At 44.6% G+C, this 26869-nt stretch overlaps 1 protein-coding gene across 1 annotated transcript in view; it reads left to right on the top strand.

Moving 5' to 3' along the window:
• The window catches only part of fndc1 (fibronectin type III domain containing 1), a 59410-nt gene extending 32921 nt beyond the window's left edge, over positions 1–26489 (top strand). Inside the window, exons 14-21 of the mRNA XM_056294580.1 lie at positions 1818–2024; positions 9449–9685; positions 14226–14334; positions 20183–20262; positions 20454–20483; positions 23247–23408; positions 23632–23754; positions 25764–26489. Coding sequence (XP_056150555.1) covers positions 1818–2024; positions 9449–9685; positions 14226–14334; positions 20183–20262; positions 20454–20483; positions 23247–23408; positions 23632–23754; positions 25764–25879 — 1064 coding nt within the window. The 3' untranslated portion in view covers positions 25880–26489. The remainder of the gene's footprint in view (positions 1–1817; positions 2025–9448; positions 9686–14225; positions 14335–20182; positions 20263–20453; positions 20484–23246; positions 23409–23631; positions 23755–25763) is intronic.
• Positions 26490–26869: the final 380 nt, after the last annotated feature.

Here is a 26869-nt window from a genome sequence, read left to right on the forward strand (position 1 = left end):
ACGTTAGATAGAAACACTGATGTGGGGAAATTGAATGGTATAAAATATAACAATAAAAAATAAAATAAAAAATCATAAGTAAAAAGGAGATAAACATAAAACTAAACATATGCAATTTAAAACAGGTATTCAAAGCTAACCAAATCTGAAACAAAAGTAAAACCGAAAACAATTAAAAAATAAATGTTCACTTCTAAAATTGCTTAAACGTAATTTGTGCATCTAGCCCAGTTAACGTACTGCCTCTTGATTCTATGTCTTGCACACATTTTTGAAATTGTTCACTTTCAAGGGTTTAACAATATGATGTCCAAAACAGCATACACATGAGAAATTACCTAGTAAAACTGACTTTCAGGTGTGTGTTTTTGCGTGCGTGTGTGTGCGCGCATGTGTGTGTGTATGTGTGAGAGAGAGAGCAAGGCAGCACGAGAGCGAGAGAGCGAGAGAGAGAGAGAGAGAGAGAGAGAGAGAGAGAGAGAGAGAGAGAGCGAGAGAGCGAGAGAGAGAGAGAGAGAGAGGATGTGTGTGTGTGTGAGAAAGAGAGAGAGAAAGAGAGAAAGAGAGAGAGTTTTATGTATGTGTTTGGGCTAGTGCCCAACTAGGTGTTTATGTGTGTTGTGTATGCGTATGGATAGCGGTCTACCCTTGTGTGTGTGTGTGTTCTGAGACTGATGCCACAGCTTATGCTACTTCTCTGACAGAGGACTCCTCAGGAAAGGAAATGGACTCCATGGTTACAGTGACCATGGTGCCTGATGCTTTAGCACTTGAGGAAGGTATCGGCTGAGTCTGGCAATGCACCGACCTCTGGGCCGGGATGGAATGTGGTCTTTGTTGATTGTTTTGCCGAATGTTTATCTGTTCTTTTTATCTGTTGTCTAGGTCCTTTTCTTTCGCCTGTGTTTGCCTTGCCTGTGGTCTTCAAGTTGTTTCTATTCTCGTGTGTTTGTTTGGATTGGGTTTGGTTCAGTGTTGGGGTGTTGGGCTTTTTCCATGGTGGGCTGTTTTTAATCTCTTTCATCCCAAAAACTGGACCCGCTCTGCTTGGGAACGCTATTACTAACCAAGAGAGAATGCCCTGGCTTGTGATTTAGTGTGATGTATTTGCTAGTCTTTATGTTGTTTTGCAGTGTAATAGATGGACCCTGGCTTCAGTCAAACATTAACAGAATGGAAAATGTACCGTGATGTTTATTTGATGATAGCCGTTGTGCTGTAATTTCGGAGCAGGTGTTTTTGATGTATCTAGAGATGCATTGCCTGTGAGCAGCAGTACGTTTTTCTTGTTTTTTTTTTTTCATGTTAGCTTTGTTAGATAAGTCACACATAGAGCAACAGTATTTTCTTAACCGTTTCCTGCCGTGGCCGTGTGCATGTGTTATGAGTGCGGACCATGATGTAATGCCAAGGTCCACTGAATCTGCACAGAAAAGGAACAGTGATGGAAAGAGAAAGAACCAGTTGAATTTCACACACTGAAGCCCTGCACATATTTGTCAGGTGCAGAGACGTGCCTTGCAGCAATCTGCTGCAACAAGGTCATCATCCTCCAGGCCCACCTCACATGGAAAAAATGGTTGGCAAAGAATGACATAAGAATAAGCTGGCTGTGGGCATTAAAGGGAATTAATGTTGTTTCCAATGAGATCACACAGTGTCCTGCAATCAATTAAAATTCTCTGACACCCTTACAACATGGAGATTGTGGGGGACAGTTACAAAGGATTAGTGAAATATAGCTGCATGTAACTGGGTTGTGAGAACCATATAGTCTCTTTTGGTCATCATCTTACTGACGTCTTTGTTGTTGCCAGATGAGTTTTTTGTCTATACCACGTTGCCACCACCACCACCCACCACCACCACTGCCGCCACCACCACCACCGCCGCCGCCACCACCACAACTACCACCACAGCTGCCCCCACCACAACAGAGGCCCCCATGCCAGAGCACGACAGCAGGCCCTTCAACAACAGCCCCTCGTCAGAGTTCGACCTGAGTGGGAAGAAACGATTCACAGGTATGGCACCAAATACCTCTTAAAAGTGTGTGAGAGAGAGAGAGGGAAACAGCGAGTGTAAATGCATGTATATTTGTGTGTTTATGCTTATGTAATTGTGTGCAGACTTGCAGAAAGTTCAATAATGTCGCTGTCACTCGACATCCTGCTTTCTCCACTTCTTCCTGACATACATGATAATTTAGTCTGACTTTGTGAGAGCCGAACCTTTGCCTTACCCTAAACATTGACTTCAAGTCTAATATCACGTTCCTTTTATCTATGATGAGTCTCTAATTGACGGAGGGGTAACCTCCTTGAATATACAGCAAATCATACTTGCATATAAAATTCATCTGTCTCACTCGGTGGTGCTCTCAGGTAGCAGGAAGCTGGTCCTTTTGGCGAAAAGCTCCTATGGAAGTAGTCTTAATGCAGAAAACAGAGAGCGAGAGTGACAAGCAAATTACACACACACTCACAGGCAATAACATAAAAGTGGGAGAGGGAAAGTATGCGTGCATGAGTGCCTGTGTGTGCTAACATGTATCTTAGCATTATAAATAATGAGTATCAAGGTGAAATGAAATAAATTCTGGCATGCTATCTTGGCTCACTCAGCTGCACATCGTAAATATATTCACAGTGTTTGCCTGCTTCATATAATTTACCTGAACAACACGGGGCCAAAAGAAACCACAGCCTGGCCAGAGAATGCCATCTCTGTGCTTGTCTGGGATGGCAGTCAAAAATAATTTTAGTGTGATCCCCTCAGCAACGCTGACAGACCTGAACTAAATGCTGATGCTGCAGCAGATTTAGATTCACTTTAGTTCTCTACGTTTAGCACAGTAAATGTACAGGAATTTGTTTAACGGCGAGCTATAAACATTCATAATTCAATATCTATGTGCATCCAAGCAGCATAGCATACTGTACGTTATACAATGTAAAGTGGATGTGGTTCTTGTACTTGCTGAGCAGATAAAGCCCTGTCCGGAGTTTTTTTTTAATATAAATTTATTTCTGATTTTTCCCTTTTTTCTCCCAATTTAGTGGCCAATCGATCCCTATTTTAATTCAAACACCCACCCTCGTACTGCATGCGTTCGCCAACTGCATCTCTCCGGCCAGCAGTCTCGAAGGAGACCGCCTCCCCACTTTCGTGACAAGGCGACCCCAGGCCGAACCACTGTTTTTTCCGACACACACAGAGACGCATTCACGTGACGAACACAAGCCGACTCCGCCCCTCTCCCGAAGACAATGATTGCTGCTTCATTGAGTCCGGCCATAGTCGGATCTGACGAGACCGGGGCGCGAACCCCAGTCCCCAGTGGGCAACTGCATCGACACAAAGCCGATGCTTAGACCGCTACACCACCGCGGACCCTCGGAGATTTGTTTTTTAAGATTTTTTTTTTACATTTTTTATTAGACAGGGACAGTGAGGCAGACAGGAAATGGGGAGAGAGAGAGAGGTATGACATGTAACAAAGGTCGCTGGCTGTAATTGAACCGGTGACAGTTGCGACCATGTTGTCATGTGGTGTGCACTGTAACCACTTGGTTGTGGGGGCGCCCCGAAAAGCTATCTTACAGTGTATCTGAAGTCAAGATTTGTTATGTTTTTATTTCCCCCCAACCCGAGTCAACATGCAGTCACAGAAACCGGCATTATTAGTTAACTGATTAATTGAGTTTTGTGTAAGAGAGCTGCATCTATTTTGGGAACCTGGACTGAAAATGTACAATTAAGTTTCAATAGAAGATGCTGAAGGTCAATATGAGCAGAAGCCTGTGTTGACTGGAAACAATTACCTTTACCAGGGGCGTTTCCAAGATTTGAGGACTTTCAGGGCTTAGCCTGGACTACTGTAGGGGGGTCCGGGGGATCCTCCCCTGGAAAAAAAAAAGATGAACAAGCTCTATTTTGATGCTTTTTATGCACTCTGGGACCTTACTTGAATTCAAAGTCCAGGTCTTAATCATTGAAAAATTGAAATGTGTACCTCAAAACGTTGTTGACTCACCGGATTAATTATGACTCGTGATGTTAAAAATATTAGTAGTTGTTAGTAATTAGTATGAATGACTCGTTACTGTTTTAGTTCGTTTTATGGAAATTTGATTTACTTACGGGAAAACCCCTGCTAAAGGACAATAAAAATTTGCTGTGGGATCGAGTATGGGCCGCTAGCTAAACGGCACCTACAATTTTCTTCACACCTACAATTTTTCTTCGTCATGATTGTAGGTACCGAATCCAATTCATATCATAAATCAACAGGCAATTTCAACCATTATTGAAAAGTTTTACGTAGGCTACATTCTTACCCTTCATTCTCTTTTGAAAATTTCCAAAAGGATTGAGTTGTTCTTTTGTCCTGCACGCGCTGCTATTTCTTGTCTACTCGTCTCTTCCTGCTTCCTGTCTGACGTCACTCAGCGCTGACCATCACACCCTGCCACACATGCGCGGTGCGCGCGCGCGCACGCACACACACACACACACACACACACACACAAACACAGTTAGTTTAGAGACCTGCATTTATTTTGGCAGGCTGTTATGTTACGAACATTGGACATTCAAGTCAAGTAAAGTCAATTACGTTTTTAGTCGGGCTTCACATAGCCTTAAATTTAAAATTATATTCGGGGCACTCAAAACGTTCGGGGCTTAAGCAGGGACAAAATGACCTGGCGACGCCGAAGACCTTTACTTAGTACTTACTTACTTAGTTATATAGCTGCAGTAACCTAAATAATCCAACGCAAACCCTTCCGCCTCTGTCTCTGCTGCCTCGTATCACTCCGCTAAGCCCCTCCCACCAAATTACTTCCGTGTCGCTCTTCAGCCCCTTACACTCCCAGCTGGTGGCGGTAATGCACCATTTCGTTGTTTGCCAACCGCCAATAAACGACAAAGAACAACAACAACAACAACAACGCCCTTACACTCGTGTACGAACAAGAAATGTGTAACTCATGAAACTTGTATCGTAGTTAGGGATGCACGATGATATCGGCCGATACAGGCTTTAAAATGAAAATTCAGCCGGAAGTGCTGACATGACAGGCCGAGAAGACGACACTTTAATTATCAGGAATCAGGAACACTGTCATTTCACCTCATGTACTTGCGCGCATGAAATTAAACGAAATGCCGTTTCCCCCAGCCCACAACAGTGCAACACACAGACAAAAACACACTAAGTACTACAAGAACACACATATTCAAACTAACACATATATCCAAACTTTAAAAAAAATGCGCACGCAATGCGAACCGTTGACCAGGCACAGACGCAGCGTGTCATGTAGGCGGGGCGGAGCAGTTTTTTTTTTAACCTGCTACACCAATTGAATGGGTATGTGGGTAAGTTAACTGGCAAAGCCTTTAACTGCTACTGAATTGATTAACTATATCATTGTAACAAGATCATGGATACACATTGAAGTGATCGATTTAGTATTGTAACGTGCATGGATAAGACGACACGCTGGCCGCTGGCTCGCAAGTATGACCCTTTAGTCTAGCGGTTAGCGATGCCTCCTGCGGTGCGGGTGATACCAGTTCGTTCCCCGGCCGCGGCAGTTCCTGTGGTTCCGTTGTCCCCCGAATTCGCTACAGTATTTTAAAGCAATGAGAAAAAAACCCACTAGGTTGCATTGCTGTGTCACGTTGCCTCTGGTACAATGAGGTATTTATTTTAATCATTTTTAAACAGATTGTACTCGTTTTTTACACGGTTCTATGTAGTTTTTACCTGTTGGAGGGCCATGTACCCGCACGTAGAGGGGGGGGAAAGAGAAAAAGACCAGTCGTGTAAAAATAGAGCTCAGCAGTGCAAAAATTAGCAAAAATCCAAGATTGTGCATCCCTAATCATAGCTGATAATCTATATATGTAAAAAGAAATTGTTTTTCAGCAATTCTCTTAGTTACAACAATATTGCTCATGTGAAGCAGCCAGTTCGAGTTGGTCTTGTTGATTTTTAGGGTTAAGGTTATAGCCATAAGTGACTTGCGGGGCAGGAGGGATGTAAACTGATCGCGTACACATGCATCTGCATTTGTAGAACAGCCAATAGGAACTGAAATGACCCGTGATTGGCTAAAATCTTCTGTCCCGGGCTAGATTTTCTAAAGCCTGAATACAGAGCCAATAGGTGCAGTCCAGTTCTCTCTCAAACCACTTGAATGCTGAAATATGCTGAAACGTTACTACAGAATTTTTGCCAAATGACACGCAGAAAAAAAGCTGCCTACCCCAGCTGTAAGGCACACATCCATCTAATCTGTCTCATAGTTGCAGACGTTGGATTTGACTGATAACCAGAGGGTTGCTGGATTTCTCCCTGACCCTGTGCAGGTCGTATTCCAGGTTTGAGGTAGTGAATAGCGTGATCCTCCCATGCGTTATGTCCCCCTGGTGAAACTCCTCACTGTCAGGTGAAAAGAAGTGGCTGGTGACTCCACATGTATTGGAGGAGATGTGGTAGTCTGCAGCCCTCTCCGGATTGGCAAAGAGGGTGGAGCAGAGACCGGAATGGCTCAGAAGAGTGGAGTAATTGGCCAAGTACAATTGGGGAGTAGAGGGGGGGGTAAAAAAAAGTGGTTTAATATTGTGTCTATGGTGCACATAAACACTACTGTAAGGCTTGAGCAAAGTACTCAACCCCCTCACTGAACACAGCATACTGATAATCCTAATCAAGTAAATACATCTAGGCAGATAAATATGTGCGTGTGTCATGAAGATAAATGAAACAAAATAAACAATATGGGTAAGATGTTTGTGAAGGTAAAAATTGATCTTAAGAATGGTGTTGAATTGGCTTTTGTCTCCTCTGACATGGCATCATGGCGGCCAGGTTCACTGAGCAGGCTCTATTCACAAGTCTTGGTGGAGGCTAATGGTCCTGGGCCTCCTGCTGCATCTTTTACTACTCTAATGTGCTTGCTTTGGCCTCCACTCCTTCATCACCTCATCTGGTTGCATGACCAAACCTCAATATTCTCTGGATGGTAATAAAAAGAATGCGTTGTTGACTCCAGCCTCTTAAAAACTGCCACTGCTAATGTCATAGTTTTTCTAGTCTCTCCATGTTGCACTCGGCTTTGTCACGAAAGTTGCGTCACCTTCCATTTGGTTATACAGCCAATAACATTGTGGATCAAACCCCAAGTAATAAATAAGTCTGTGACATTGGCTTAATTTAACGTGATTCATTACAACTTTTAACTGTCAGTTCCGCTGGATTTTCGTCGACATTTGCTAAGGGGGGATTCTATAGATGTTATCAGAGCCACCAGCATCATCTGCGCCAGTAGCAACAATGGAACCGTTAAGAATTACGCTGGCCGCCATCTATCTTCATAAACAAACGGCTATCTGATGATCAGAAACCACACAATAGAACCATCTGAAACCTATTAAATCCACCAGACTGTATGATGAAACAAACACAAGCAGAAAGAAGTAAAAATACTGAAACAAAGGCTACTGATCCCAGTACATGGTGTTATAGTAGCTCTCCTGTCTATGTAGTCCTGTTTCCTATTTATAAGCCCCCCCCCCCTCTTTTTCCCACCAATTGTATCCGGCCAATTACTCCGCTCTTCCGAGCCGTCCCGGTCGCTGTTCCACCCCCTCTGCTGATCCGGGGAGGGCTACAGACTACCAGATGCCTCCTCGATACATGTGGAGTCACCAGCCGCTTCTTTTCACCTGACAGTGAGGAGTTTCCCCAGGGGGGCATAGCACGTGGGAGGATCACGCTATTCCCCTCAGTTCCCCCTCCCCCCCGAACAGGCGCCCCGACCGACCAGAGGAGGTGCTAGTGCAGCGACCAGGACACATACCCACATCTGGCTTCCCACCTGCAGACACGGCCAATTGTGTCTGTAGGGACCCCTGACCAAGCTGGAGGTAACACGGGGATTCAAATTGGCGATCCCTGTGTTGGTAGGCAATGGAATAGACTGCCATGCTACCTGGACACCCTCCTATTTATAAGTTTAATATTTCCGCTAGAGCTAAGCACATCAGTCAGCTGACCTGTGCCGCATCAAATATAAGGAACAAACACCTGCTGGAGTCATCCCACCCTTTTTATTTACCTTTCTGGAATTGAATGATGTTCACACTCGACAGGCCTGAGACAAGTAGTATCTTGCCAATAATTGTTAGCATTTATTATAACCCGCTTGGCAGAGCAGACGGGGCAAGGATTTCCACATACGCTTTTTCACGATTGACAAATTTACTGACTGACACTCTTAATATCCCCAATGCAGTATAAAGCATCCACATAATGCATCAAGAATAAGGACGAGTAAGAATGATATGTCTATCATTTGACCCTAGGTCTGGCTCATGTAGGCCTTTTTTATCAAAATATGTGGGATTCACACTGAGAATTTAAAATAGAGGATACCACAGGGAAAGTGTATTTCCGTGCATGTTGATGCACTTGTGCCAGAGAAGAAATTCGTTTCCTTATTGTGGTTCAAGTACTCCAGCGTTATCATACAGAAAAGGACGATTCAGTTCAGTAGCTAAGCGTATTGCATCATTTAGAGAGAAGGAACGAACTTGTGAAAAAAACAACACATCTGGCTTTTCCAAGTGCATGAACGTCTGCATAAATTCTTACCGGTCATAGTCGAGCATATGGCCCTATGGCATACAGACATGCAGATGTACAGTACCCTGTGTTTGACCAGACGTACACATAAATCTTCCCAGCATGCAGACAGATATATAAATTAGCATATAAACCTGTTAAAGAATCTGTGTCTGAGAGGGTGTGAACACACACTGACGTGTGTTGATGTGACACGTGTTAGCCTGTTGGCCTGTGAAGAGGGCCAGTCATCTAGGGAGGTGGGATCATCTCCAGCTTCCAGTGGTTCCCTCCAAATCCCAGTCAGACCTAGGAATTGGAGGGATATCTGGAAGTATTCACAGCTGTAGGTCCAGCTGGCACTCCCGGGGACACACGGAAAACAAATGATGAAATGACGGTGAAGGATGGGAGACAAAGGCAAAGAGGAGACAACTCGCATAAGTCATCATACGTCACCTCTCTGACTAGGACTCATCTCTCTTAAAAATGAGTCGCCTCAGCCAAGGGTGCAATTTTTAAATGTCAAAATGAATAGAGAGTAGAGATGCACACTTTCTGGTTTTAGCAAAAAGTAAACAGAAAAGGCAATTTCACAAAAAAAAAAAAGAAAATTCATTCAACCTTTATTTTTCTACTGAGATCAAGAGTCCCACTACATAATGATTCATACTGATTAAAAGAATTAAAGGTACACAGTGTCTATTTCATGATATAACGTATGCATGTGTATTTGGAAATGTCATCCTCCTATTGATATAATCAGCACAAATAACGCCTCTCTCTCACATTGCCATTTCCTCCTGTCAGCTCCCTACGTGCACTACATCCAGAAGGACCCTGGAGCCCCTTGCTCCTTGACGGAGGCTCTGGAGTACCTTCAGGTGGATGTCCTAGCGGACCTGATGACAAAGGAGAACCTACCCAGCAATCAGAATCAGCCGCCCAAGAACAAACCCCACAACATCACCGTGGTTGCCATGGAGGGCTGTCACTCATTTGTCATCCTGGACTGGGCCCGCCCACTGAAGAACGACATGGTGTCAGGTAATTAAAGGACGCTACCGGTGTTTTTGCATGTTTTATCCCATTTACTACTAATCACATATACTGTACATTACTTCTGGCCATTTTCCATCTTTTAGTAGTTTAGATTTTTCAAAAAAAATTTCCACCTTCCATCAGTTTCAATTCATTTTCGGGTGACTTGAAAAACGTGCCTGAGGTAGGTAATCCATCATAGTGAACATTAAATCACCTTTATTTTGTTGTCAGTTACATTATCACTGTGAGATAATGCAACTGAAAGCACCAGAATGCTTTTCAAATCAACCAACACTGCAGTGATAATGTAACTTTGACCGAAAAATAAACACAAATAAATGTTCACCGTGAGGGAGCAACCAGTTGCTTGCCTAATAGGGAAGAAAAACGCATTCAAAAATCTAAACCATAATAGCATGCTTTGGAAAATGATCAAGAGTAAGTGCAAAGTATGCGCAATTTGTAGTAAATGGGCTAAAACATGCAAAAGCACCGGTATGGTCCTTCAGTGTCTCAAGTTTAGTTTATTTACTTATTTTGCCTGTTTACTTTTATGGATCCAAACTACTTGAGGAAGAATTTGGTTCTTATTTTAGAACTGTTCCTCAGGTGTATTTCCCGGTTCAGTAGATGGTAGAAGTTTAAACCTGCAGCTTATAATGGAAAATTCCCTGAGTCAGTTTTGAGGAACTCATTCCAGCCGCTTATGGACACAATGAAGGGAGCTGGGCCCCTCACCTCCCCCCCTTCAAAATCATCCAGTTTCAAAAAGACAAAAACAAAAACAAAACAAAACGACAGCGTAGACAGAGAGGGAAGGCTGAGGAGGGATGGAGAAGTGGGTCAGGATACTGAGGTACGGCATGGGACATGGTGGACTATCGGGGACAGTGGTCTAGTCATGTGTGCTGACTTTGGCAGGCCAACACAAGACCTGCCTGTGCTGTGGGCCAGTCTGCTGTCTGATGTGCAAACCAGATAGATGGCCCATACTGCTCTCCCTCTCTCTCTCTCTCTTTCCATCTGTTTCTCCACCTCTCACAGACCATCAAGACACTTCCGCTATCACTGTGAGTGTATTTCTATTTAGTCTCTCTATTTATGCCTGCACTTCCACTTCGTCTCCCCTGCTGTAGTCAGAACTGGGTCAAACAGCATTTCAAAACACTTTTCTTCCTTTGCTTTTCTTCTTCTTTCTGTGTTGACCTTATTTGTAATATTACCACATAAGGCAACACAGTGACTACAAAAAAGGATTTGTCATGAATTTTATAAATATTTCATCCTTGCAAATAAAAAAAAGCAAGAATTATTCATCACATTTGACCAACATCCATCTCTATCCTCTACTTATTTCTTAAAATGGTTTTGCAGCAGTACCGCTAGTGTCATTTACTTTGCATAGTGGCAATAAACTTTACTATTTCTGAACAGTCAGGTTTAAATGACACGAGCTATCAGAGGCACACATTCTCCAAAACCTCATTTAATGAGGCCGAGAAGACGTCACTACTTGCAAAAACATTCCCGTGTCGCTCCATATCCCATCTGAACAGTTGTTTCTCTTTACCGTTCCTATAGATAAAGATGAAGAGTTGGGGGTAGACACCTGTCTCCTGCTCGGGCAGCAGGGATGTCTTAAATATTGGTTTTAGATGCATTTCCCTCTGCCATTAAGATTTTTCAAAGGAAAACAAACGGGATATCAACAAACACAGACCTAAAGAGGACATTAAACAACATGCAAGCAACACAGCAGCACAGGAACCACGTTCACTCATACTGCACATAAGAATGAAGAGGAATATATGAATAAACACCATTTTTTATGGATGGGGGGCAAATGAGAAGCGATGAAAGTACAGTTATCACATGACTATTATTGTTGAATCACAGCCAAACCTTGGGTGTTCAGATCGTTGATGAGCCAAATATAAATCTTATTTTATATTTTGTCAGATTGTCACAATGTAAGCCAAGTAATTTTTTCCACGTCTGTGTCTGCTCTGATCAGACTGCAGCACGGTGAGAATGAATGTGATCAATCTTCTCAACAGTGTTGAAGAGATCTGATGTTGCTACTTTGCTGCTGGTTTGTCATTCAGACATCGCTGCTTTGTGTTGAAGTGGGCAAAACCGCAATCTATAGACAGACCGGCAGGCAGACAGACCGACAAGACAGACAGGCAGACAGACAGACAGACAGGAAGATAGGCAGAAAGACAGGCAGGCAGGCAGACAGACAGGCAGACAGACAGACAGACCGACAGACCGACAGACAGACAGACAGGCAAGCAGGCAGACAGGCAGGCAGACAGGCAGGCAGGCAGGCAGACAGACAGATGGACATACCATCAGATAGACAGGCAGGCAGGCAGCCGGACGGGCGGGCGGGCGGACAGACAGACTGATGGACAGACAGGCAGACAGACAGACAGATGAATGGACGTGCCATCAGACAGATGGAAAGACAGGCAGGCAGGTAGACAGACACACAGACAGGCAGGTGGACAGATAGGCAGACAGGCAGACAGGCAGGCAGGCATACAGACAGACAGACAGACAGACAGACAGACAGACAGGAAGACATGCAGACAGACAGAAAGACAGGCAGGCAGGCAGACAGGCAGACAGGCAGACAGAAAGAAAGACAGGCAGACAGACAGGCAGGCAGACAGACAAACAAGCAGACAGACAGACAGACAGGAAGACAGGCAGATAAATAGGAAGACAGACAGACAGAAAGACAGGCAGACAGATAGACAGACAGGCAGGCAGGCAAACAGGCAGACAAACAGGCAGACAGACAGGAAGATAGGCAGACAGGCAGGCAGACAGGCAGGCAGACAGGCAGGCAGACAGACAGACAGGCCAAAATTGAGTTAGACAGTGGAAAGAATTGACTATTTAAAGAATGAAGATAAAGCCTGAGGGATCATTATCTCAGCTTACTCACTGGGCGGGGAAGTGTGTTTGTCTGTCTTCTCATTTTGTGCACCCAACCACCCACACACACGCCCACACACACACACACACACACACACACACACACACACACACACACACACACACATACACACACACACACGTAATTCCTTGAGAGACACACATCTAAGACAAAAGGGTGCAGTGGTGATCCTTCGGAGAGCTCAGCTCAACAATGTAGAATGTGGAAGGAATGAAAAACAGAGAGAGGGAGAAAACGAAAGAGTGTGTGTCTGCTGCCAGCTGTGTTGGCCCTGCTCCAGCAAAAACAAGAGGCCCTAAAATTTCAAGGAGAGGTTGCTGGTTTGGCGTGTGGACGGACTGTTATCCATTGATTAAGTGGGATGATCGAGGAGTTAAAAGAGCCCGTGACGATCAGGGGATTGTTGGGATCAGTCTGGCGGACAGAAGGACTTGAAGCAGGGTAGAGACGGAGGGACATCAGGTCTGCCTGTTATAGAGACCAGTCTCTCCTCACGGCACAAACTGAACCGGGGTGATGACCTTCATTGCTCCAAATGTCACAGCAGACATTTTCTCATTTGCATCTTTCCTTCTTACTTTGCAGCCATCATTTCCTCTTTTCCCCCAATCAGCCTCAGTACAAACACAGACGGAGTAGTTTTGTTTAAAAATGAGATATAGGGGCGTCCGGGTGGCGTGGTGGTCTAGTCTGTTGTCTACCAACACAGGGATCGCCGGTTCGAATCCCCGTTACCTCCGGCTTGGTCGGGCGTCCCTACAGACACAGTTGGCCGTGTCTGCAGGTGGGAAGCCGGATGCGGGTATGTGTCCTGGTCGCTGCACTAGCGCCTCCTCTGGTCGGTTGGAAGGAGCCTCTGGTCGGTCAGAAGGGGGAACTGGGGGGATTGGCGTGAACCTCCCACGCGTTACGTCCCCCTGGCGGAACTCCTCACTGTCAGGCGAAAGGCGACTCCGCATGTATCGGAGGAGGCATGTGGTAGTCTGCAGCCCTACTCGGATCAGCAGAGGGGGTGGAGCAGCGACCGGGACGGCTCGGAAGAGTGGAATAATTGGTTGGATACAATTGGGGAGAAAAAGAGGAAGGGAAAAAAAGAGAGATACAGCAGCTGAAAAAAGACAAGTATTCTCAAACAGTACAATAATATGGTAGCGAATTGGGGGGCAGCCACGGGAACAGCCACCACAGTCGGGACACGAACCCGTATCTCCTGCACCGCGGGCGACAACGTTAACCAGTCAACTAAAGGGTCCGACCCATTAGCCGGGTCTACTTATTCGTGCACGCTACAATATAGATAATTACGGTACTTTTAATCTTGATCATCTAAGTCTTTGTTTGGCCGTCTCACTATATCGATGCTTTGTCGGCGGTGTCACTCGGGGCGAGGACGGGCTCATCGGACATAGTAACGCTATTAGAACGGGGTCCCTCACACGCCAGACACGTTGAATGAGGCATTTCAGGTTATGTTTTCTTCCTTTTCTTACCATTCAAAGTCAAACTCTCCCCTCAAGCGCCCATCTAACGGCTCTTCCTCCTCCTCCCCTGTTCGCCCTGTGCTGTCCCCTGCAGGTTACATGGTCCACAGCGCTTCATACGACGACGTCCTCAACAACAGGTGGTCCTCCAGAGTCTCCAGTGGGACGCACTTGGCTGTGGAGAACCTGAAGCCCAACTCCAGGTGACAACCACATGTGCACAAGTGTGTGTTGTCTGTGTGTGTGTCGGCAGATGGACGCGTGGATGTGGGGAACGGCAGTTGCTTGAACTATGATCTCACACGTGGAGGCCGTGGCGAGCATGGGACTCAAACACACAAACAAATGATTTACTGAGCAACAACATCCCTCAACCATGTGTGATGTTTACGGGCGGGTGTGCTTGTCTAGACTGCAGGTGTTTGGTTGTGTGATGTCTCGGAAACATTTGTTACATTATCCCTTTACCATATAAGATGAAGAGTCCATGTGTGTTAATTTTTCAAAGTTTGTGTGTGTGTGTGTGTGTGTGTGTGTGTGTGTGTGTGTGTGTGTGTGTGTGTGTGTGTGTGTGTGTGTGTGTGTGTGTGTCCCATGCATGTGGGAACACTATGTTTCCAATCAGGATATCAGACCAGGGCTGATCTTGATCAGAGCACAGCAGAGCAGAGCTCCGGGCTGATAGGGTAGAGTCAGTTTAAGAGAATGGAAAAGGCGCTGAAGTAAATCACCCTTGACTGAATGGAGGAGAGTAAAAAAAAAAAAAAAAGAGACGTAAATCAACCCCAGAACGTGACTTGCTGGGAATCTCCGTCGGGATTCTGGAAACACAGAGCAGCCTAGCTACAGCACACACACACACACACATCCTCTCTCTCTCACACACATGCACACGCACACATCCTCTGCCTCTGTCTCTGTCTGTCTCTCTCTCTCACACACACTCTCTCGCTCTCTCTCTCGCACACACACATCCTCGCTCTCCCTCTCTCACACACACGCACACACACGTCCTCTCCCTCTCTCTCTCACACACACACACACACATCCTCTCCCTCTTTCTCACACACGTGCGCACACACACATCCTCTCTCCCTCTCACACACACATTCTCTCTCCCTCTCACACACACACATCCTCTCTCTCTCCCTCACACACGCACACATCCTCTCTCCCTCTCACACACACATCCTCTCTCCCTCTCACACACACACACACACATCCTCTCTCTCTCCCTCACACACGCATGCACACACACACATCCTCTCTCCCTCTCACACACACATCCTCTCTCCCTCTCACACACACACACACACATCCTCTCTCTCTCCCTCACACACGCATGCACACGCACACATCCTCTGCCTCTGTCTCTCTGTCTGTCTCTCTCTCACACCCTCTGTCGTGCTCTCTCTCTCACACACACGCTCTCGCGCTCTCTCTCTCACACACACAAACACACCCTCTCTCGTGCTCTCTCTCTCACACACTCTCTCGCTCTCTCTCTCTCGCACACACACATCCTCGCTCTCCCTCTCTCACCACACACATCCTCTCTCCCTCTCACACACACATCCTCTCTCCCTCTCACACACACACACACATCCTCTCTCTCTCCCTCACACACGCATGCACACGCACACATCCTCTGCCTCTGTCTCTCTGTCTGTCTGTCTCTCTCATACCCTCTGTCGTGCTCTCTCTCACACACACACACGCTCTCGCGCTCTCTGTCTCACACACACAAACACACCCTCTCTCGTGCTCTCTCTCACACACACTCTCTCGCTCTCTCTCTCGCACACACACACATCCTCGCTCTCCCTCTCTCACCACACACGTCCTCTCTCCCTCTCACACACACACACACACATCCTCTCCCTCTCTCTCTAACACACACACACATCCTCTCCCTCTTTCTCACACACGCGCGCACACACACATCCTCTCTCCCTCTCACACACACACACATCCTCTCTCCCTCACACGCGCATGCACACATCCTCCCTATCTCTCTCTCTCACACACACACATCCTCTCTCTCCCTCTCACACACGCATGCACACATCCTCCCTATCTCTCTCTCACACACACACACACACATCCTCTCTCCCTCTCACACACACATGCACACATCCTCCCTATCTCTCTCACACATGCACACACACATCCTCTCTCTCTCCCTCTCTCTCTCACACACACACACACATCCTCTTTCCCTCTCTCACACACACACACACATCCTTTCTCTCTCTCTCACACACACACACGTTCTCTCTCCCTCTCTCACCCACATGCACGCACACACTCACACACTCACATCCTCTCTCTCTCTCTCTCTCCCTCACACACACACACACACACGTTCTCAAACAAACTCAGACACACACCGAGACACAAACACAAGGTGCGGTTGCGGGTATTAGCGCTGCGTTTCCAAACCCGTATCTTACAGGTTACGGGTCACGGCTCTCAAAACAAGCGCGCGGAATCAACTCTGAACATCTGGATCCAAGAGACGAGAGCTGCTGTTATGAGTGGTCCCCTCAAACTAAGGCTTTGTTTACAGCTTGTTGTTCTAAAACACAGTAACCCTCGCAGACGGGCGGGCGGGGGAGGCGCTGCCAACAGCCCTTATGAAAAGGCGAATGTGAAAACAAACTCGCAAGACAGCTCTTTTATCGACTGACTGTGGAGGGTGGGGTGGGGGGGTGGGTGGGGGGGGGGTTAGGCATCGCACATCTGTTAATGCGATGACAGTAACTGATTTTGAATGTTTGCTAAACAAACACAGCAAGAGGAAGCATCGCAGAGACACTCTGAAGTGAAAGGATTACCAAGTTGTGCGCCGTCCAACAGAAAGCCAGGCAAAGTCCTGTTTTTCATTGGATGTTGGTGTCCCCCTATAACAATGAGGTTTTTATACTTCGGCCCTGAGACGAAGTGGCCCACACGGGATTTGAACCGTCGACTTTTGAACGAAGAAATACTGTCCAAACAAAACATGCACTCTCGTGTCTGTCACTTACTGACCCCGTGTCACTTACACGTGCATCGGGAATTTTCTCCCCAGTTGTATCCAGCCAATTACCCCACTCCTCCGAGCCGTCCTGGGGCATCATGTATCAATCGATACGGGATTTTTTTGCGTGAACACCCATGGAAATTTTTAGCCCTTAAGATTGTCTGACAAACAGCCGCAAAGCATGATGGTTATTTGTACTTCCTTCCTCCTAACATCTATTGTCTACCTCTTGCAACGAGCAATCACCCAGGCCTGCAAGACACCAGGGTTACCAGTCGGTGTCTAAATTCAGGGGTTACCCAGGTTCTACACTGGTCTCTGAGACAAACTTCCGGGCTAAAAAATCCCATGGGTGTGTGTGTACGCACAAATTTGCCCGATTGATACGTGAGGCCCCCTGGTCGCTGCTCCCTCCCCTCTGCCGATCCGGGGAGGGCTGCAGACTACCACACACCCCCTCCCACACATGTGGAGTCACCAGCCGCTTCTTTTCACCTGACAGTGAGGAGTTTCGCCAGGGGGACGTAGCGCGTGGGAGGATCACGCTATTCCCCCCAGCCCCCCCCCCCCGCACAGGTGCCCCGACCGACCAGAAGAGGCGCTAGTGCAGCGACCAGGACACACACCCACATCCGGCTTCCCACCCGCAGACACAGCCAATTGTGTCTGTAGGGACGCCCGACCAAGCCGGAGGTAATACGGGGATTCGAACCGGCGATCCCCATGTTGGTAGGCAACAGAATAGACCGCCACGGGAATTAAAAGCGGACTGAAGCTCAGTCAGATCCACTGCTCCGACTCCGTCTCACTCAGGAGCGGGAGACAGACAGGGTGAAGCAGAGAAAAGTCTGTTGTTGTATTGTTGTACCATGTTATTGTAGTAACATTATATGTATGGTTTGTCATGTCAACCGGACAATGAGTAGCAGACGCACTCGACCAGAATTGGAAAGTCGCATAAAGTAGAAATTTGCTGTGTGTGTGTGTGTGTGTGTATGTTTGTGTACTACTGTGTGTTATTTTATTATTTTGCAGAAGACATTAACTAGGGCCAGCTTTTCTATGTATCCAAATGAGTTTCCCCTCATATGCATCCAAGGTTGTGCATCTCACTTGATTACAGGCAATTGTGGAATGGTTTATGGGACAGTCCTGACATTTCCTTGAGATGCTGGACGCTCCTTCTGGCAGCCAGACCTTCATTCAAACACAACACACACACAAACACACACACACACACACAAACGTGGGCCCTCCTTAACAGACTGCATTGGGCCCTTAAGTCCTCGCGCTTGTGAGATACTCACACATGCAGTACAGATTATTTTTCACGACTTGAGTACATTGGGGAATAACGTGTATTTGCAATTTGTGTATTTTGATACGAGAAAGCGTAGCCATTCAAATTTTACATGCACGTACATCAGCGTAATTAAATTTATGTCCTCTCTAAAGCCTTCGTGGTGAAAAATATCTACTGATGCGCATGCAAATTGGCCAGGACAGGGGATTGGCCTGAAAACTACAGCGCGTGCACAGTTCATATAGACACTGCCTGTGTAGATACGACACTTGGAGTACTGCACATGAACCTGAGAGGGAATATTTGATTGTGTGTTAAAAGTTTGGTATGACTGGCTTAGCGGGGAGGATCTCTGTGGTCTGATGTGGTCTGTGGTCTGATGGTCTGATGCTCATGCCTTATTTCCAATTTTCCACATATTTTCTCCCTCGCCTTATTGTTTCCTCCCTCTCTTTCTGTCTTTTGTCCTGATGATATATATATATTGGTCAGAGGTGTCACGTGGCAGGGGTGACTGTATCCAGGTGGTTAAATGTTTTAAGGGATTGGCTAGAAATGAACAGACCATGAATCTACTGTATCTGACCCTGCAGAGTGCAGGAGTGAACATATATACACAACGCAGCACATGGGAAATCACACACACACACACACACACACACACACACACACACACATTAACCAGCCATCCGGAGTGGAAAAATTTGCAAAGCCCTCGTCACTCATGGTGTTGTTTTTAATCTGATGGGACTTTATGATTCGTCCACAGTGTTTAAGCCACACAGAGGCAGAGTGAGCTCACTGCCAGACTCTGCTCTGCTCCCTGTCGAAAATAGTTTGTGTCATACATTATAGTATAGGTCCCAACATGAAATTTCTGAGGGAGAAACTCTCCTTCCTTCTGTCTTCCTTATGTCTGTGAACATACATACCTCCTCAGCCCTGCTTATAGTGTTGTTCATTCTCACCCTCCTTGTCCTTACTTCCTATATATTTAAACCCTTTATCTCGAGGTGCTTCCCCCCACCCCTTTCCTCAGCTCACCTTCTTTGATTCCTTTCAAAATAAGGCAAATAGTCATTTCTTAGGTGTACAGGTAGCATAGCGGTCTATTCCGTTGCCTACCAACACGGGGATCGCCGGTTCAGATCCCCGTTTTACCTCCGGATCGGTCAGGCATCCCTACAGACACAGTTGGCTGTGTCTGCGGGTGGGAAGTCAGATGTCGGTATGTGTCCTGGTTGCTGCACTAGCGCCTCCTCTGGTCGTTTGGGGCGCCTGTTCGGGAGGGGAGGGGGTGGGAATAGCGTGATCCTCCCACACGCTACATCCCCCTGGTGAAACTCCTCACTGTCAGGTGAAAAGAAGCGGCTGGTGACTCCACACGTATCGGAGGAGGCATGTGGTAGTCTGCAGCCCTCCCTGGATCGGCAGAGGGGGTGGAGCAGACGGCTCGGAAGAGTGGGGTAGTTTGCCAGATACAACTGAGGGGAAAAAAAGGGAGAAAATTCCAACAAAAAAAAAGAAGCAAAAATAGTAATTTCTTTGTGCTTTGTTCACTGTAGATCCATAAGAATATGAAACACTTGAAAACATGCCGAGTCGTCTGTTGTGGTTGTTAACATTTCCCTCAGCTTCACGCAGTCTTAGCAAAACTGGCAACCAACACTTTAACAACTAAATCTCCCATTAAAAACTCAAGTTGTGGGTTTGTTTCACTCAGGTACTACTTCAAAGTCCAGGCCAAAAATGTATTCGGCTTGGGACCAGTGAGTGATACGCTGACCTACATCACTGAATCAGGTGTGTATGCTTTGGACACATCTAACGAGTTCCCCGAAGACCAAACCTCAATCGAATTTTCTTTCTCTGCGCCACATAAGTTTGCAATCCGCTCTAGAGAGTTTGCTTTGAAATGTAATGAGGTGTACAGCCTTGCAGGGCTGTCTCTGTGCACTCTTTCTCTTCAAACGACCTCTCTCTGTCTGTTTCAGATGATCCTCTACTCATTGACAGACCACCTGGTAAGTTCATACCATGGCAGAGCACATGTCAAATTTGAGGTCAAAAACCCTATCTTAGCTAGACTTGGGGTCATGAGGAGTTAACCATCTGTTTAGCAACATCAGAAGCGCTAACCTTTAACACAAAATATAACACTTTGCAGAGCTCCATTATAAAAATACCATTCTTCTCTTAGTATACAACAACGGAGTTGAAGTATTTTAGGTATTTTAGAAGAAGGGGGGGACGTGCAGACATTCCCTACTTGCCCTGTTTCTTGCAACGTCTTTACTGTTCCCAAGGGTGTGATGGTGAATGCACAGTGCAATTAGATGATTTACAGCACAGCTGGGATGGAGTCTCTCTGGGTGGATTAGTCTTCAGGCACCACTGACTGGTATTGACAAGGCTCATTACTGTGTGTGCTAACAGGAGGGTTAGCGTGTGATTTGTAACATGCTGTGAACATTAATGTGGTTGTAGTTTCGGGTTTAACCATGGAGGACAAAGCGTGTACTCAGGCAGCACCGTAAATCTGTCTTGATTACAATTTTTCTCCTCGAAGATTGAAATGGAATCACATCTTTTCAATTCCAATTTGGGACACTTTCACATATGTGGTCATAATGTGCCATATAGAATACGCAGTCATAGTCATAGGCATGTAGGTCACAGGCATACAGAATGGATTTAATGTCTGTTACAAGCTGCGTTGGTGGGATTAGATAGATAGATAGATAGATCGATATATAGATAGATAGATAGAAAAATTGACTATTAATGTTCAATGGCTTCAACAGACAGCAATGTTGGAAGTCAGTGGAAAGACACTGATATAACATCTATTTGGGGAGATGCCTCTTTTCAAGCAGAACTCGGCAGTTAAATTCAGTCAAGTCAGAATTTATTTATAGTACAATATCACACAAGAAGTCCCCCAACACTCTTTAGAAGAAGAAATAGTTTAAAAAAAAAAACTAAATCAAAACATCACTAGCAAGGCACTGAGAACATATTCAGAGATTGTTGGTCCATACAAATAAGGTGAGTTTAAGTAAAATATAATTAAAACACTGAAAAAGAAGAGTTTTAAGTCTCAAGTTGAATGTTTCAACGGAGTTAGCCCATCTAATTGAGTTGTGAAGCACATTCCAGAGGTAAAGGGCATGATGGGCAAATGTTTTGAACTCAACTGGTTTTTTATTAAACTTAGGGAACTGACAAATATCCCACATCTTTTAAGCAAAGGATGCATGCCAGAGGGTAGGGTGTGATAAGATTGGACAAATAAACCAGCACCAGAACATTTAGGGCTTTATATGGCTCTAAAAGTCAGATCTAACTTGACGGCAAGTTTAAGGAGACGAAAATGGGTGTCATGTGATAAAATTCAACATGATCTTGTCAGGATCCTGGCTGCAGCATTATGACCCAGCCACATGCTTTTAGTGTCTAAATGAGGAACGAGACAGGCTGGAGAAAACAACACTACTATAATCTCGTCTAGAGGACATAAACACATGTATTAAAGATTTGGCATGTACTCTTCATAGAATAAATCACATTGTTGCTAAGTTGCAAAGATGGAAAAAAGTTGGGATGGCTTAGTGATGGCCTAAATGTGAGGCTTAAATGACAGACAAATTGAAATTAACACCAGCACTTTGTCTTTAAGGCAGTAGGACTCTGTGAAATCACACAGCCGTCTAGGTTAACGGCAAGGTCTTCAAACTGGTGTGTTTGGTTGGCTGGCCCAACAATTAACAACTCAGTTTTAGAAGGAAAAAGGTTACAGACTTATGATCTTATGATATCAGACAGACATGCGTCAAGTTTTCAAAGTTAACAGGGAGTCATTTGGCTTTACATGTAAATATAGCTGTGTCATCAGCATAACAGTGAAAGATAATATCATATTTTGGGATAATACTGTGCAGTTTTGGAATAATGAAGACTCAGAAGATAAAGTATGTCTCAGAAACTTAACTAACAGCCCCGTTTATTGTAAAGCAAATGTGGGTGTTAGAAAAGCACTATATAAGATTGATTTATAATAATAATTATTATTATTATTAACAATGGATAAATCCATGTTCCTCAGTACTGGTCATTGTCAAAAGTGCCTGTTACTTATCCAAAGGATAGACCTAGCTTGGTCTAGTCAGAAAGGCACGAACTGATGAAGCCTCTTGGATGAGAGGCGAAACGTCTTCACGGATATATACCAAGTCCAGTTGCACTCGATTCAATTCCTTTGGATAACCATGACCTGGATGAATGAGAACATTCACAAACATGCCTATTACTTCTCTCTGCCTTCCGTCTCTAATCTACAAACACTAGCGCCCTCCAGAGACTGGAGGGATAAACCTGTATACTGTAAAGTAGAGTGAACACGGGCTGGTAGAACATTACAAATATTACCAAGGGCACAGGCCATTTTGATAAGAGTGGGGTATTGTATCACTCCTTATGAATTTATTTTGAAGTGAAATTTCTGTAATGTAATTATGTAATACTTTTTAGTCTCAATAGCATTAGATAATACCAGAGCTTACATTTTTGCAGTCTGGTGTTATCTGAGACATCTAGATTTATATTTACCAATACATTATATGTAACTTCTCAGCCAGGTAGCATAAATAGATTTCTTGATGTAATTTTCATATTACATGTTTCCACTAAACCCTTCTTTCAGCATTTTTCAATTAAAGGAATGTCTTTTTTTTTCTTCTCCCACGCTATTTTACAGTGTCCTTTCTGTTTTGCTTACCCCTCTTCAGGTGGAGAGCCAATCTGGATCCCTTTTACCTTCAAGTATAACAGTGCCCACAGCTCCTGTAAGGGCAGCCAATATGTCAAGCGCACCTGGTACAGGAAGTTTGTTGGAGTGGTTCTGTGTAACTCCCTACGATACAAGATCTTTATAGGAGACGGCCTTCGGGGTAACCTATCACTATGCTTTATGAGTATAATATCAAATACCAACATCTCCTCTCTTTTCATCACCATTCTATCTTTCTCTCTTTCACTGTACCTTCCTCTCTCTGCTTCATGCCATTTGAGTTTGTTTAGCGGTATCCAGTCAAGTCCATCATAATATAATGGAAAAGTTGATGAAATTAGTTTAAGACCACTCTGCCTCCACAATCCCTCTTTTCTTCACAGAACCTTTCTACAGTATAGCAGACACATTTGGCCAGGGTGAGGACCACTGTCAGTTTGTTGATTCCCACCTTGATGGAAGGACAGGCCCTGTCTACCTCTCATATAATCTGCCTACGGTCCAAGGTAGATAAACAATAATCCTCACATCCCCCCTATTTGCATCCATGGACTCATCTATGTCATCTGTTTTCAGGATTTCCTTAAACTTCTACTTTCACCTCTCAATAATATTCCTGCTCAAAGTCAGCATTATTATACTCTTGCTATGGACAACATTGGCAATATCCTGCATTCCCCCCCCTGAATCATAAATGATTTGCCAGAACTTTATGAAGCCCCTACAAAACCTTTTCTATAATCTGTCCAAACTCTTCCCACACCCTGGTTTTTGCTTCTGTAATAACTGCAGCTGAGAAACCTTTATGGGCTACTGGTATGTCTCTGCCAAATAGTGAGTCGTCAAAATAAACCAGGCTTGGAGGACCTCCTTCTTCAGCCTGACCCATTTTCTCAGCATTGGTACATGACACCAGCTGGTCCTTGAATTGCCACCATGACAGCCACCAACCATCCTCAAGCCACAGCTTTATTCAGCTGCTTTGATGAAATTAGTTTTGATCAAGATTCATTCAGACTCCTATCCCAAACATCCCCAATATGCTGGTATAAAAAGCTACTTCAGAGGGGAAAGTTGAAATTACTTTGAAAGCGTCCTATATCACATTCTCCCAGTGCCCTCTCACAACAGGTTTTAGTTTACGAGGTCTGTCTGGCAGCTTCACCTGCCACCTAATCCAACTCACCACCATGCAGTGATCAGTTGACAGCTCAAAAAGCTTGGTTTCAGTGCTCACCATTCACACAGTTGTCAACTGCTGAAGTCCACCATGCCTGAGCCTGCTCCACCCCTGTCCCCTTACCCAAAGGGTATTGCACCTTGCGGGTGCAATGCCCTTTTCAAGCAAGGCCCAACATAGGTATAGGGACGCCGGATTAACCAGGGCTCATGATGACCACCACACCCATGGCTTGCTCCTGTCCTAATGAGGTTCTCCCTGCTACAGACAGAGGCTTCTGGTTTAAATATTGTAATGGGAGCCGGCAGAGGAGCCTTTGGGAACCTTTAAACTTAATCCTTTAGAGGAGATTTTATACCACAGAGCAGATACACAGAGCACTTTATTGCCTCTTATTTCGTCTGTTTCAAGTCAGTCCTTGTGTATATATTTGAAGATTGTTGTGTTGTGCGGTTATTCTATGTTAAGTACACTGAGAGAGCCACGAAACCGAAGTCAAATTCTAAGTATGGACAAACCTACATGGCCAATAAACATGATTCTGATTTTGATTCTATCAACCACCAACACCAACTCTACTGAGACCCGCACAAAACCTGAATAAAATGAAATTCCCTCAGAAACCAAAATCTTGTACGATAATAAGATTTATCTGTTGTATTGGTGTATTGTTGTGCTTGAGGGTGATTGGGTTACTTGCTAAATCTAGCCTGCTGCCAAAGATAACAAAGCACTGGTTGCTTCAAAGCAAAATTATTGCTTTTATTTAATTATAATTGATATAATTATTTAATGATAATAAAATGTACAAATAAAATTAAATAAATAATGAATAAAATAATATATTATATATAATATTTATTATTATATATTATATGCCCTGTGATGGCTTGGTGGCCTGTCCAGGGTGTCTCCCCACCTGCTGCCCAATGACTGCTGGGATAGGCTCCAGCATCCCCGCGACCCTGAGAGCAGGATAAGTGGTTCGGATAATGGATGGATGGAATATATATATAATATAGAATAATATAATAAAATAATATAATATATTAAATAAAGTAATAAGTGAAATAAACTAAAATAAAAACTAAAATAAATAAAAATAGTATTCACTTTTAATATATAATTATAATTAATTATATATAATTAATTTGGTGCAAACTGGTTTGACCAACCAATGTGAAACTTTATGTATAAGTGTAGATCATGACATTGTGCCCCCCACTCCCCCCCCCAATAAAACCTGAAATAGTGCTTAAAGGTCCTCTGCACTAGTGTGATATAACTACTCCTTGTGAATGGAACTGAACAGTGTTTTTATATTTTATGTTGCAGGATTCTTCCGCTCATTTAGACAGGAGCCGGTTTCATTTGGACCCATCGGCAGGCGTACGCCGCATCCTTTCGTGGGCTGGTATGAATGTGGCGTGCCCATCCCGGGGAAGTGGTAACACAGGGAATACAGAGAGACCCTGCTGCAGGCTCTCGCTCTTCACTGGTCTCACCTTGTAGAAACAAACAGACTTTTGCTGAACACAACAAAAGACACCACCAATACAGCACCACAGAAAGAGAATATAGTACTTTAAAAAAAACACTAATCTGCTCAATGTTATTTCATTACACTGCACTTTTAATATAAAGTAGTCTGTATATGAGGGAAAGAGAAGCATGTGTGCTCTTGCTTAGTTTAACTCTTGTCTTCCGGATCGGAAAGTGTCCTTGTGTAATTCCCAACTATTCCAGAGACAGGTCCCCACCCGGTGTTATTTATCTCATCAAAAAGCATCTGCAAAACGGGCATCATTGGACCAAAGCACAAGCAGAACAACAAACTGTACTAATGGGCACTTAAGGCTTGTACAGGGGTGTTCATTATGGATGATGAGGATTTTGTTGTGTTTTTTTTCATATTGTAATGTAATGGCTTTTTACTACTGCTTATGTCTATTTGTGTTCTTGAACATTCATACTGTTTTTATACACTTTGGTATATACCAAATTCAATGAAATGTTATTGTGTTGTATGTATACTGACGATGAATAAAAGACTAAATATTTGCTCAGGAAAGGTTGGAGATTGAGTAACGATGCTGTGGAAATGACAGAAATCCTATAACATGTAGTATCATTTGATATTCTACCGCAGAGACATGCTTTACCTCACACATGTGGCCCAAACGGGAGAGGTCAGCAAACAGCTTTCTCAGGTAGTCAAGTTGGAAGAAAAATTGTTTAAATTTCATGTTGAGTAAAAAAGAATGAGCCAAAAACAAAAGCAGGTGACGGAGGAGAGAGCGTGTGTGTGCGTGTGTGCGTGCGTGTGTGTGTGTGTGTGTGTGTGTGTGTGTGTGTGTGTGTGTTAAGCTAAATCTGGTATAGATCAGGAGACGTGTACTTCTGCTCAAATTGGAGAGTGTAGAAGGACACTCCTGGCCTGG

This window comes from Lampris incognitus, chromosome 15 (assembly GCF_029633865.1).
Source record: "Lampris incognitus isolate fLamInc1 chromosome 15, fLamInc1.hap2, whole genome shotgun sequence".
Classification (NCBI taxonomy): domain Eukaryota; kingdom Metazoa; phylum Chordata; class Actinopteri; order Lampriformes; family Lampridae; genus Lampris; species Lampris incognitus.